This window comes from Rattus norvegicus, chromosome 4 (genome assembly GCF_036323735.1).
Source record: "Rattus norvegicus strain BN/NHsdMcwi chromosome 4, GRCr8, whole genome shotgun sequence".
Lineage (NCBI taxonomy): Eukaryota > Metazoa > Chordata > Mammalia > Rodentia > Muridae > Rattus > Rattus norvegicus.
Genome location: NC_086022.1, coordinates 26885616 through 26900971, shown reverse-complemented (window position 1 = coordinate 26900971; position 15356 = coordinate 26885616). Strand labels below are relative to the sequence as shown.

The 15356-nt window shown below is 38.8% G+C and overlaps 1 protein-coding gene across 18 annotated transcripts in view; it reads right to left on the bottom strand.

Moving 5' to 3' along the window:
• Nucleotides 1-15356, bottom strand: part of Adam22 (ADAM metallopeptidase domain 22) — a 254860-nt gene that overhangs the window by 24872 nt on the left and 214632 nt on the right. For all 18 annotated transcript variants that reach the window (XR_005503424.2, XR_010065699.1, XR_010065700.1 and 15 more), the window contains 5 exons: nucleotides 14931-15050; nucleotides 12092-12260; nucleotides 11074-11188; nucleotides 7235-7325; nucleotides 2619-2636 (listed from right to left, as the gene is read on the bottom strand). Coding sequence is in view for 15 of the 18 variants with exons in the window: in XM_063286647.1 (XP_063142717.1) it covers nucleotides 2619-2636; nucleotides 7235-7325; nucleotides 11074-11188; nucleotides 12092-12260; nucleotides 14931-15050 (513 nt within the window). In the remaining 3 variants the exon portion in view is untranslated. The remainder of the gene's footprint in view (nucleotides 1-2618; nucleotides 2637-7234; nucleotides 7326-11073; nucleotides 11189-12091; nucleotides 12261-14930; nucleotides 15051-15356) is intronic.

Below are 15356 nucleotides of genomic sequence, written 5' to 3'. Positions count from 1 at the left end.
GTACTAAGCCTTATAAATTTCAACATCAAAAAAGATTTTCTTGTACTAACCCCAAAGCCTTTAGATTAATGGTTGGTCAAATTATGAGAAAAATTTTACTTTCTTTAAAAGTATCTATTGAGAAGTGATATTTGTCCCACTAATTCAAATGTATACTCAAATTGAAATCAGTGAGAAAAGCTATCCAGGTCATAATCTCAGTGAGAAGGAGATATTTCTTCATGCCCTGGCTAGTGTCTGAACTGTCCCTTATAGGAGTTTACTCTCTTGTTTCAAGAAATATCATGTAAGGTATGCCAAGTCATGTTGACGGATGATGAATATCTCTGAAATATAAAGAATGTAAAAAAAAAAAGAAACCAAAAAGATTTGGAAGAGAAAAGGTGGGGAGTTCACGAACAGAAAATAAAATGGATGAGAGATGAAGAAAGGATTCTGGGGAAGAGACTGTGCTTAAAGTGAAACGACAGGGCAGAGAGATGGGGTCTAATTATCATGCTCCTCCATGATCACAGTGACGTGTGGTTATTTCAAACCCAGAGGAAGGATTTCAACCAAATGTGGATGTTTTATAAATTTAAGTTGAGCCAATGTTCCTTATCTTATTTGTGTTGGCAAACCTGACTGACAACTAAATTTCACAGTTCTTGTGGTAAACCATACAGCTGTCGTGCTCTATGTAATTTTCCCTTGAGAAACAGTCAGATTGACTCAGGAGAAAAGGTAGAAGTTTTCTTGCCTGGAGGTTTTAAAGAATAAGCTAAGTAGCCATCTTTCCAATGACTCAACGTCTAAGGCTCACTGTGGCCCCATGATTCCATGATTCACAGCCTTTCAATGTACCTCCGAAGGACTATTTATACATACATGTGTATGTGTGTGTATGTGTCATATATGTGTATTACATATATACATGTGTATTATATGTGTGTATTATATATGTAATATATATGTGTACATATATATTACACACATATATATTACACACACATACACGTGTGTGTGTGTATTATTATATGTGTGTGTGGTGGGGTATACTATGTTTTTGTTCAAGAAGTTTGTTATCTGATTCATTGACAGAATTGTAAGCTTGCCTTCTACAAACATCTGAACATTATACCCAATTTGGCATTTTTGAGCCATTCTATGTTAATAGTCATCTGGAAAATGGCCATATATTTAATATTGCTTGAGGCATAAATGCCAAAGCAAAACTTCATGTTTTACCAGACAAAACAAGTGTAGGGACCTCAACCTGGCTGATGACTACAGCTGTCCTCTTGCTTGACCACAGTACTTTAAGGATCACAAAGAACTCTGACCTTCGAGTTGAGAGAAGTTAGTGATTTTCCTATATCACACAAGAGTAGACCAATGACTAATTTCTTATCAGTAGGAGTTCCCACTATAGGACCACAAAGGCAATTCTGATTTAAAGGTAAAAAATAACATTGAAATTCTTGCCTTGAGTCCCTGCTATCTTAGGAACTGGATGGGTCTTTATTTGAAGTCTGCAGATAATTTTATAAGACTGATGATTTTATTGAACTATGCTGTGTCTGCTGAACCAACCATTTTCCCTCTAACCATTAATGCATATGGCCCCAAATAAGAACCAGAGAGATACTTCAAGGCATAACTTCTTGATCTAACATCCATCTAACATCCACCCCTTGTTGCTTTCTAACTTTGAGAACGATGACATCATTGTGTTTCATCAATCATGGAGAGAGTCTGAAAAGGTCTCACTACATTAATCATTATCTATTCCTAAACTGCCATTGGCACTTGACGGGACAAAGAAAAACTTAGGCAGGAATCTGCACAAATAATCTGAACCCAGAACTAAATTGTATGTGATGGGTAATACCTGGTGTGGGGTTGTTTATCAGATTCCGAGGTAATAGTTTAGGTTTTGGTCCCAACAGTAAGTAGAATTAAAAATTTTAGAAATGTGAGAAGTGACGTGTCCATCTCAACACTATGTCAATGTAGACAGAACCAGCAATTGCTATAAAAATCATGAATGCTCTGCCTCTTTTTGTACTGTTTGCTAAATGAAGACAATAGGTTATGCCAAATAGGTGTTTGACGTTCTATGGGTTTGACTTCATAATACAGCACAGGAGGCATAAAAGCTCAGAGATACTAACTATGAGAATTCCCTCTTGAGCTACTTTTATGATTATCAAGTCGTACAAGAATGCTTTCTTACATAAAGAGACCTGGTTCACAAGTGCAAAACATCTCCTTCATAGCAAAAAATGATAAACCTTGTAAGTTTAAAAATTATTACTACGACAACAGTAACAAAAATAAATTCTCTCAGACAGTATTGGATAATCAGGTATTATAAACATGAAGGAAAAACCAATAAACCAATAAAAACAAACATGACAACTTAACATAAAAAAAAGTTCGTTTCTGATGAAAAAATCTATCTCTCTATATACATTGCTATTAAATATAACAATGTTTATTATCTCAAAATCATGAAGGGTCAAGATCCTTATTACATAAAACACAAAAACCCACTTGAAACTGCATGTATGAATTCCAACAGTGACACAAAGGGTTAAAGATTTCAGTCATAAATTCAGATCACTGTCATCACATACCTCTGTTCTCGGTAGTTTCTGTTCATAGACAGAAGAAAGGAAACAAACAAAGCATTAGTTACCTACAGAAGCACATGAGCAGAGAATTAAACACAAAACCCCCAGCATTCACTGAACCATCTTCCCTAGAGGAATTTGAACCATAAGATTAAGACGAGGAACATACACAGAATTTCATTTTATCATAAGGAGAGATGACATCAAAGGTACAATATTGCCAAACAACTACCCATTTTAATTTATTGTGTATTAATCTTAAAGATTTACTTGCTTTTATTTTATGTGTATTTGTGCTTTCCCTGTATGTATGTATACTACGTGTACGCCTACTGCTCTTGGAGGCCAAAAGACATTAGTTAATCCTCCAGAACTGGGGTACAGATGGTTATGTAGGTGCTTGGAACCAAACCTGGATCTTTTGCAAGAGCAGCAAGCACTCTATCACTGAGCCACGTCTCCAGCCTTGTTCCCCGCTTTTTAAAAGCACAAGTCAAGGTTGTAATAATTAAAGAGTAACTATTTTCTCAATATCAGCTTCATTGTACCAAACACTTAACAATGATCTAGGGCCAATCTTATTGTTTTAACTTTTTTATTTATCTATTTTTACTTTATAAGTGTGGGTGTTTTGCCTGCATGTGTGTCTGTGCAGCATGAATATGCAGAGCTCATGGAACCCAGAAGAGAGTGTCTGACCCCCCATAACTGAGATTGAAAATGGGCCCTCTGGAAGATGAGCTATGTCATGACTTCTAAGCTATCTCTTCAGCCTTGTCAATTCTATCTTAAATATAGGCTTTCATATAAATATGAAATATTTTTATATCTATATAGGTAGGATAGATTATATGGAATCAGATATATGATAGATTAACATATAGATGAGTGAATGCTAATTTAAATAGCAAAAATAACCCAATCGTTTCCACAAATTCACTACATTTCATAGAAATAAGTCCTACCCTTATCCTATTGAAATATAAGCATCCAACTCTAGCAACCACAGCTCACTCTGAAAAGCTCAAGTATGAGAACATACAAGCACTCCAGAGCTCTTCATTCATCATGTATGGTCAACAAAAACGCATCAAAATGAAGCTGGTCCGTCATGGGTATTAATAATATCTTATTCAAGCTTCATGCTGGGTGTATTTGCTCACAGTTTAATCTTAAGTTTTGATTTGACCACGAACTAAAATAAACTTATATAACATTCATAATAAACTAACCTCAAACAAAAATTTGTTCAGAAGCACATGATAATGTAATATTGGTAATCTTTTTTTTTTTTTCAAAAGTCGCTGGCTTTCTATCTTGATGTAATTGAACGTTAATACTTTGAGGGCATATTAGAAAGTCAAGTGACTGAGTGGTTTGGTGTTCCAGCCTTGACAATAAGCACAACATGGGCACCTTCACCCACCAGTCCATTCTGTTAAGTAAGGCTAACAAGAAGCACGGAGGATAAAAGTGACGATTGGATCTTTTCTCCAGCCTATCAGCTATCAGACCTGGGAAACTTGAGCCTGGCATCTTTCTATGAAATGTATTTTACTTTTAAATCTCATTCTGGGACCTGTGCCACAGAGCTCCAAGTGAGTACCCTTTGCTTCCTGTTCCCTATTCTAAGACTTGGAGAAAGGGGAGAATGTTTTATAGAAAGAATTATAATGAAAATGGCTTTGCCAGGCCACAGGTTTTTTTTCTTTCAGTTTTTAAACTTCAAACAGAATTTTAAAAATTATTTTCATAGTTTAATTCCTCCACTAAAAGTTCTACATTCCCACTCTGTTCCTAAACACATTCTGAGCTAGGTGTGGTGGTGCACACCTTTAATCCCAGCACTTAGGACACAAAAACAGATGGATCTCTGTGAGTTCAACGTCGGTCTGGTCTATAAAGTGAGTTCAAAGCTAGCCAAGACTACAAAGTAAGACCCTGTCATAAAAACAAAAGAAACAAAACCCAAACACACATATTCTGAATAATTAAGAAACTCTAAAATTTGTATTTTACATTAAAGTATTTCTGAGAAGGATACTACAATATGAATGAGACATTTTTCTTAATAGGTTTTTAAAACGTATAAATTTAGAAATGCTAGAAGAAAAAAATGTAACTCCCCCGAAGGAAACAGGAAATTTTTACAGACAAAGATAATTTCATTAGCAACATGTATGTTTTGGTTTCAAGTTTTCTAAACAATACTATTTTCCAGGATTACGTAAATGAAATGCCCACGTATATCAGTAAATAGTAGAAGCTCACACAGGCTAGAACAATTTTTAATCTAACCAAGTAAAATTATTGAGCTATAACAAAACATCAGTGCTCGTGAAAGGCATTAGTACGTGTATCCTACCTCAGAGAAGTTGAAAAAGAACATCTCAAGACAAAGTTCAGTTTTTGTGGCATGAAGAAAAACTTTCTTTTCCGACAGCCGAGTTTATAAGCACCCAAATCACACTTTGCAAATGAAAGAAGTACAAGATGCTCAAATGCATTTGGAATCTGTTGCAACTGGTTTAGGGCTAGGTACTAATTTAATCAGGGCAAAGCCTAGTCTGCCGCTGTGAGCTCCTTCTCCAGGCTATCCCTCGTACAAGAGCCATGCTACTTTCTTATGCTGTCTGGTTCTGTTAAGATAGGCCGTCCATAAATGGCTTCCTAAATTTTAATGATGGCAGCATACAAGCCATAAGATAATTACTCTCCTTTTCAGTAAAACTCTTGCAGGGTTTTAATTTTATAAATATTTGGTGCGTAAACATTTCACAGTGTCTCCTTTGATTCTACTGGTTTCGGACCACAGTAAATGAGTCATACTTCTTCCTGTGAGATAGTTCACTGTTGCAAAAAAAAAAAAATACAAAGTAAATGTTAAATTTAAAATCAATTTGTGTGTGTGTGTGTGTGTATGTGTGTGTGTGTGTGTGTGTCCATGTGTGTGTATGTGTTTGTATGTGTGTGTGTATGCAGTATGTGCATGGGAGGCCAAGAGCCTTCAAAGGCCAGAAGACCTTGTCAACTCCTCTAAAGCTGGAGATACAAGTGGTTTTGAGTTGCCTGATGTGGGTGTTGGGAACTAAACTCTGTAAGCACAGTATGTATTTTTAACTGCTGAGTCATCTCTATGGCTCCAAACCTAAGGTGTTTTAATTCCCAATTTAGCAATTTGAATTCGATCCAGAAGGGACGATGCTATCAAATGAGGTTAACCTCTAAATGTTGGGTCTTTCAAATGGAAAACCCCAGGGCTAGGACACTGACTGCATCATTACGAGTCATCAAAATACAATTTTAAGTTGAAATGCTGAAGAGAAACATTATATCTTGGATCTGAATATTCACAAAAGCTCGTGTATTAAATGCATAGTCCTTATGCAGCATTGCTTAAAATTAGGGGATTTAGAAGGTAATAAGATTATGAAAGTTCTGACGTCATCGATGGATTGATCCACTTCTAGATCTATAGCTCAATAGGTTTTAGGGACAGAAGGATTACTATAGCATGAGCTCTTTCTTTTGTGAGCAGCTTTACTCCATTACATGATCTCCACTGTGGTCCTCTGCCTTGACTCAAGGCAATGTGTCACATGACAGTAGGCAGGAGCCTCTAAAACCTACCACAAGGAACCTTTACTTTCTTAAGCTGATTCCTCAGGTATTTCCCCAGTAATGGGAAACTAACCTAAGAATTAAATGTTTACACTGCATTTAAACCATAACATTAGTTACTAGAATGTGCACTTTAAGTCTTCAAAAGGCAAATTTTAAATAGGTAAATATAGAAATGTTTGAGAACATTTACTTAGCAAATGCCTAAGGCTAATAAATATTCAGATGTAGTATGACTCTCAACTTTTAAAAATTAAAAGAAAATAAATCTATGATGAGTGTTGAAGCTTAGGAAGGAAACTGAATTTTAAAAGTGAGTCTCACAAGAGTGAATTCTTTGGAGGAAGAAACATATCTGTACGAATGGCTGTTAATGACATAAGGGCTCTGCTGTTAATGTGATATCCAGAGACAAGAAGCATTCACTCACAACTGTGTCCCTGCAATGACCTTAATCAACAGTTGGTACTTTCAGAATAGGAAAAGAGGTGTGCTAAATCTAAAATGTGATAATGTATTGCAACGTCTAACCACACCAAGGCTGGGTACTCACTGACTCTTGGACCAGACTAATTTTCAGTGCAAATACAAAGGTAATGGCATAAAAAACTATTTTATAATTGCACTGTAAACACTTCTAAATCTCTATCTTCCTTCCTTCCTATCTCTGTCTCTTTTCATCTCTCTGTCTCTCTGTCTCTGTCTCTCTGTCTCTCTCTCTCTCGTGTGTGTGTGTGTGTGTGTGTGTGTGTGTGTGTGTGTGTGTGCGCGCGCGCATTTGAGTACAGATACATAAGAAGGCTAGCTGATGGTGTCAGATACCCTGGAAATGGAGGTAAATATATTTATGAGCCACTCAACATTGGTACTAGGAATTGAAATTGAGCCCTCTCCAAGAGCACTTGGTCCTTGGTACTTTTACTGAGCCACCTCTCCAGCTCTTAATAAAAATTTAAGGTACATTTTTGACAGTAATAATACTAAAATATTTGACTTACTTATAACCCCAGGCTGTTATTCCTAATATGAGGGCCAGCACTAAAATGGTGCCAGCAATTATTCCTATTATGATATTAGTGCCAGCAACACCTAGAAGGGAAGACGAGAAGGAAAAGCAGTGATATGTCATTCTTCCAGTAATTTTCTTCTCTAGGTCTATAAACATCATCTGTTTTGTAAAAAGGTTTTAGCTTTTTTACACCAAGAGTTAGCATGTCTGTCCACCCTTCCTGTTCTTGGATTTAAACAAGGATCAATAAACTTCAATGGCTACTTCTAAATAATGTATTTTGAAAAGCTACTGAGGCCTGCTCTACTAAACACACCCCCAACCTATTATATTCTGTCCACTTCTCACTAACACACACTCCTTAGAGTCCACCCAGCTGACCCAATGGTGCCCCACACCCTTGGCTCCATATCTCTGGCTCCACTGGAGGCCATGCCAACACCCAGAAACTCAGAGGCCACATGGGTACCCAGAACCCCAGAGGACATGCCAGTTCCCAGAACCCCAGAATCCCAGAAGCAATACCAGCACCCAAAACCTCAGAAAGTCATGTAGGTTGCCAACATCCTGCATCCGAGGACTTTCCTGTCACCAGAACCACAGGCTACTCAGGCCAGAGGACCAGTGAGGAAACAGAGGCCAAGGGGGAAGGTATCCATTCAACAAATATAACCTCAGAAATTGACACCTAAGCCTATAATTACCCCAACCTACATTCCTATAGGCTGCTGTAACAAGACAAGTAAGCGCAGCCAGGGCAGTATGTCACCACCAGAGCCCTGGACATTCCAACTCAGCTCAATCATAACAGAAGAAAATGACCCCAAAACCTATTTTCTGAAGCTGATAGAGGTTCTTTAAAAGGAAAGAAAATAAACATCCCTTTAAGTTCCAAAAAGTTTACCTAACTGCTGCCTTGTCTGGCCTCAGGGGGAGAGAATGTGCCTATCCCTGCCATGTTTTGATGTGCCAGGGTGGGGGACACCTGGGAGGGGGTGACTCTCAGAGGAGAAGGGGAGGTTATGGGAGGAGGGACTTGTACCTAGGTTGGGGGTTGGGAGATGGGCAATGATGGGCATGTAAAAGTGAAGAAAATGAATTTTTAAAAAGTCCAACAAAATCCAAACTATTAGAGGAAACAAATCCCTAACAGAAAGCCAAGAGAAACTAATTAGGTGAAGCAAATGAACAGAACTGTTCAGGGCCTGAAAATGGAAATATAAACAATAAAGAAAGCACAAACTGAGGGAATTCTGGAGATGGAAAACAGGAAATACAGACACAAGCATCACCAACAGATTAAAAGAGATAGAAGAGAGAATCTCAAGTGTAAAACATACAATGGGGAAATTCAAAAATATATCAATCAAAGAAATGTTAAATCTAAAGAGCTTCTGAAACAAAATATCCAGGAAATCTGGGACACTATTAAAAGACCAAAACCTAAGAAAAATAGAAATAGAAGAAGGATAAGAAACCCATCTCAAAAAATAAATCAGAAAATATTTTAAACAAAATTGTATAAGGAAATTGCCATAACTCTAAGAAGCATGTGCCTATAAAGGTATAGGAACGTTACAGAACACCAAATAATTTAGACCAGAAAATACCCCTGATTCCACAAAATAAAACACTAACTATATATAACAAAGAAAAATATTAAAAGCTGCAATGGGGGACAGCCAAGTCACATATAGAGGCAGACCTATTAGAATTACACCAGACTTTTGGATGGAGATTCTAAAAGCTGAAGGATGCATTGCAGACTCTAAGAGACTATGGATTCCAGCCCAGACTTTCCATTACCATAGATGGAGAAAACGAGATATTTCAGGACAAAGACAAATTTAAACACTATCTACCCACAAGTCCAGATCTACAGAAAGTATTAGAAAAATATCAACCCCAGGAGATTAATTACACCCATGAAAATAGTCAATAATCTCACCCCAGCAAAATCTGAAGGGAAACACACACACACACACACACACACACACACACACACACACACACACACACACACACAACCTGCACTAGCAAAATCTGAAGGGAAACACACACACACACACACACACACACACACACAACCTACACTAGCACCACCACCACAAAAATAGTAGAAATTTACAATCACTGACCATTAATATCTCTCAATATCAACGAACTGGATTCCCCAATAATGAAAAGACTAATAAAGTGAACATGAAAGCAGGATCCACCATTCTACTGCATACAAAAAACACACCTCAACCAGCTGTTATCCTACAGAAGAAAGGACTGAGGAGACTTTAGGACAAAGCAGGGAAATAATCCTGCACAGACATTTCTTCTGAGATCAGTTTCACAAAGAGATTAGGAACTACCACACAGCCAGTCTGGTCAGCCTGAGGCACAGCCAGCAGAGCTCTCCCTGTGTTCCTGCGTAGTCTTGCTGGTGTCATTTTCACAGCCAGCCAACACCAGCGACAACCAGATTGTTAAAGGACAACTTAAGAACAAAAGAGCCAGAGCAATATAGCCCAACCCAGGTATCCTGCTGCAACAAGATTTTGAAGAGGAAATGAACAAATCACTCAAAGAAACACACACACACACCACCACCACCACCACCACCACCACCACCACCACCACCACCACCACCACCAGTATCAAATAGATCCATAGCTATCACCCTGCACAAAACTCTAGTCCAGGTGGATCCAGGACCTCAACATAAACCTGGACACACTGGAACTGATAGAGGAGAAAGTGGGGAATAGTCTTGAAGGTGTTCACACTAGAGACAGCTTCCTGAACAGAATGCCAACAGGGCAGGCACTAGGACTTACACTTAAAAGAAATGTTAGCAAAAAAGGCCATTGAGAACACGCTGGGAAGAAGGGGCTGCTGGAAGTGAAAGCAGGGTAAGAAGGGGTGGGAAGGACAGGTGTGACCAGACTGTACTGTTTACATGTGTAAAACTGTCAAAGGGTAAATTTAAAATGCTAGGATCTGTTCATAGCCTCGCATAATTGTAATGCTTGAACGTTTTTTGAAGTGGAATAGAATAAGACAAAGTCAGTGTTGCGGTTTTTGATGCTAATTCCACTGCCCCAAGGACAGCTGCCTAGTCAGTACTCAGGAATCAGATGACTTCACCAAAACCTCCCCACTGAATTTGTAAAGTACAGGAGAGGGGCAGGTACAGGATAGAAGGAGGCCTGTCCTTGGAGGAGAGGGAAGGATGGGTGGGAGAGTAGTTTGAAGGAAGAGGAGGAACTAGGACAGAAAGGAGGAGACAGGAGAGAGGAGAGGGTGAGAAGTCATGGCAGGTGATGTTAAGATTCTGCTCTGTGTATTTACAGGTTGTTATTCATGTTCCTAAGGGATGGATGGTACCGGGCTTTGTATGTTTAAGTGGGCAATTATATCTTATCAATTGGATCCAAGATTATTGTGTTATGTGTTCTTTTATGTGACGGTTTGAGTGTAGGAAAAGGAGTGTGGGGCTGTTCTGGGCTGCTGCGGAGTTGGGATGTGTTTCTGCCAAGATATCTAGCAGATTTCTTGGGGCACCATGGTGCTGGACCAAGCGAGGTAAAAGACATCAATACTTTTTTTATTTTTATATTTTTTACAACAAGTCAGTAATCTAAATTATACTCAGTATGACAAATCTTTACAAATTAACCAATATGGTTGGTTTCACAAGGTAGACCACATTCATTATGTATATACCATTCATTTTTGAGTCGTGATTTAAAAAAAAAATCTCAAATACAAGGGTCCATGGAGTAAGTCGCTCTCCAGTTGTATATGAAGAGAACACAATAGCAAATTGATACCTACCATTGCCAGACAGGGTGATGCCAGTCTTAGCATCATCATTGTGAGGAAAGTGGGTGCCACAGTCGGCACCTGTCCAGTGCCTGTTGCACACACACTTGAGCTCATTGCTACAAACCTGAAATTCAAAGGAGAGTGTGCAGATATGTCAGTTCTCTGCTGCAGAGAAGCAAATGCACAATGACTTCTAATTAGTATGCATAGGACCTGATGAGACTGAGACCGAAACTGGATTTGTGCTTCAAGTTCCAAACCAAGGTCCTCTGCCTTAATTGGATAATACAACCAGCTCAGTCAAAGATTCTGTAATGCTGGCAAAAACAACATCATAGAACTTGCTAACAGAAAAGAAATCAAAACAGCTGCTAGGAAGGGATTCCTCGTGAGAATGAGAAGACTGGATATATTTGTGGAGGGCTCATTCAAAGAAGACAAGTTGTGGCCCATAATTTAAATAAGACCTGTGCTACCCAATACCCAATTCCAAGATGCCACTCTTTCTGATCATCCATGAGCAAGCACTTCCCCTGATGATTTTGTTCTTTCTAGGTATTAAACCATCATCTCTGGTATGGCTACAAGTATTTATGGCCAGTGCTGATCCGTCTGTCCCCAGATGACCTAAGTCGTTAAATGCTACCTTTAACTATACATTTAAATAAAGAGTGGCTCACTCTTCCTTCTTCAGCCCCCATTAAAAAGAGAATCGCACTGTAGTTTGCTAAAATCCATCTCCTAAATCACATGCAGGAAACCTATCATTATACTGTACGGCAACCTATTAGCATAAGAAAAGAAGAGAGAAGAATTTGAATAGGAAAATTACTAGTTTTCTTATTCCCAGACTTTCTCAATTATACAACAAAAATATTCAAGTAGCTTTGATCAAGTTAGTATTCACATGCCAACCAGAAACATGGGTCGTCACACTGTCTATAATTAAGGGAATGTGACAGGACTGTATCTACTTCTGTAGTATAGAAGACATGGTTTTCTCCGGCGAGGAGGTTCTGACACTTACTCCGTTTCCTGAGCACACAGTGCCTGCTTTATTGCTTAAGCAAGTGCTGAAGTTGAAGGAAGCCATGGGAAGACACCTGTGTTCCAAGCACATCATCTGAGGGCCGCAGGGCGTCCCATCTTCCACATAGCCAAGATCCACGTCTTCTTCAAGCTTCACATGTCCCCCGCTAAAAACACATTGAGTGCAGAAAGAAAATGGGACTCCATTAATCCACACTCATCAAAAGTAGGCAATGTCGCTTCTCTGGACTTCTGTTTACCATTTGATAAAAAACAGTAGCCAAAGGATGCTTAAATTCTTGTTCTTTCCTTGAGATAGGATTTCAAGTAGCCCAGACTAGCTTCAAATTCTTAATATAAACCAAGCTGGCTTGAACTTTTGTTGCTCTGGTCCCCATCTGCCATATGCAGATATCAAATGCAGACATCATCACACCCAGAAGTATCTTTAGGTGTAGGAAGCAATAGAAACTTTTGATCTAATTCTTCTAAGGGATAATTATAATATTTAGAAATTTAACAAAACGATTACAGTAAGGCCAGAACAGAACTAGTCTTATTATTTTTCCTTAGATATTATGTGAAAGTCCAATTGGTGTCACCAAGTAGGCTTCAGAATTTCAAATGTATCTCAAAGAAGGGTCAGAATTGGATTTGATTTATACTGCTCCCAAGAGTTGTATACATACAAATTCTATTTGCTAATGACTCAACCACTGTATTCACTGCTCAGCAGAGCATGAACAAATGGTCTCCTATAGAATAAAAGAAGTAACAAAGATTGAAAGCGTATATACATAACTAATATTTTCATATGATACCTTGCCAACACTAGTACAAAAATTTCCATAAAATTTTTAATAAAATCATTGGTAGTGTGCAGCAAGGCACATGAGCTGGTATTCTATGTCTATGTTTCTATACATGTGTTTATGCACATGCATGTCTATATATGTATGTATGTGTACATGTGTAGGTGGCAGGAGTCAACACCGAGTGCATTTCTTAATTGTTCTTCACCTTCTGTTTTGAGAAGAGATGACCACACCAGTCATGGAACTCACTGATTCAGCTAGATCAACTGTCCAGCAAGTCTCACTTCTGCCTGGCCTTAGCAGCACTGTGGGTAGAGATATGAACTCTTCCATTTTTTACATGGGAGCCAGGGGTACTAGGGACTGAACTCAGGTCCTTATGTGTAAATAGGACCTTCCTACGTGTTCTGGTTTTGCCTTGTACCTGGCATAGAACTGTAAACCCTGGGTAGGTTTCACTATGAGCTTCTTTAGGGTGCTCTCTTGGTGAAGGACTCTCCCTCTTCTATACCTTGCCTTTCTTTTCCTTCATTTAACTTTCATTTTTATGGGATGCAGCTGTTCCATTAATTTTTTTGAAAACAGGTATAGATTAGTACATTTTGGAGACATTTGAATGCTAAAATGTTAGTTTATACTCTCAAGGTATATCTGTTCTTTTTGTTTGTTTGTTTGTTTGTTTTTTGAGGCGAGACCATCTTAGGTAGTCCAGTCTTATCTGGAAATCATAATCCTCACGTCTCGGCCTCTAAGTGCTGGGATTAGAGGTATGCTCAAAGAGCCCTGGTCTGAGTCTGAGAGATAACTATTGTTTACAAATAATTTTTCTAGTATCTTCTGATTCCCTAGACTCCTGGTGATAAACTTAAGACACTACTTCTTCCGTGGAAACTTGATGACGCTCTTCTCTGTCCTACAGTGCTTCCACAATGAATTTTACCTCTGTGTCTGACACCAGTCATGGACAATTTCCTCCTGTTTTTCTGTTCTTCTTTATTTCTATTTTCATTGTGGAGTTCTTTCTCAGTGTTCAGTTTCTTTACCTTGTTATTGCCCTACTTCCGGGGAGATAATTCCAACCACTAACGCTCACTTCCAACAGAATCTTTTTCGTCCATGATCTGATTCATTAGCGTAGAACATTATTTTTTCACTTTGTGATAAAAAGTCTCTTGGGGTTTTCTGTTCACTCTGGTTTTCCATGTCAGAGATTTGCTTTGTAAGTCAGTCAGTAATAACGAGGCAGAGGACCGAAACTTCCACGGTATCCTCAGTGAGCGTTCTCTGAGGCTGAACCACTTCCATATGACTCTGGTTAGGAACCCTTCAATTTAGGAACGTTCTGTCTAATTCTCTGTGGAGACGAGGCCTCAATCTCCAAGGAGAGTGTGGGCCAGCCCCTTGCAATAGGCTCCTTTTTATTTTTCAAACTTCCAGATAACTTCTTCATGTAAAAACCCGCCGGGAAACTCATCTAATCCCTCCTTGAACAGTACACTATGCTACCAATTCCTGAGGCTTCCAAGCCACCACAAGGTGTGTCAGCATCCCCTCTTACTGAGGTACAAATTTAACTTTTTCGAAGGCGTTCCCTAAGTGTGAGCCCCGTAGCCATTTGTACACCTGCCAGACTTGAACGGTTGAAGCTTCAACTCCATCTTTGAGCTTTCCTACGGATAGCTAACTTCCAAAGAAAATTTAAATTGGTGGAACTTCAGGAAGAAGCAAAATGAGATGCAGACGTGTGATGATTGACTCTATCCAGAAGTCTCCATCCTCTCACTAAGGAGAAAAGGCAAGCCAAACCCTGTGGGATTTTTCTGAGCAATAAACATAATTTGAGTAACCATGTAACAACCCCCATGGATCACTCTCAACTACTTTGCATTTTTCAGTTGTAAGCTACACAATCACATTTATGAAGGAGACTTAAGTTCAGACTACAGTGGAAAGGCAGTGGGGCTAGCAGTATTCCTGGGAAGTAGCGTGACTAACGCGATCACTGAATGGTTGGATAATTACCTGCAATTTAATGTCCTTCCTTGCTGCACAACCAGTGTGGACGTGATTTCACCATCGAGCTCTCCGAGCCTTGGGATGTTGCCAATATTTGTGCATAGAAGGAAACCACAGAGCACATCCCTGTGTTAAAAGAGCACCAGTTATTGACTTGAATGCTTCCCCAAAGACAAAATGAAGCCTGTACTTTTGAAGTAGTGTCTTCTCTCTTGTTAGTATTGATTATCCATTGGTGACATTACTTACGTGCATGCTATGCAAAATAAAAATAAGCCAAATCGGGTGGATTCCAGGTCTCAAAATTAAGTTCTCTAAAACTCCAAATGGTGATCCAAAATCCTAATAGCTCTCTAGATTATGTTTCATTGACTGTCAGTTCAAGTGTTTGGTTGAGAAAAGTTATCCACCAAATACAACTTTTTGTCAGAA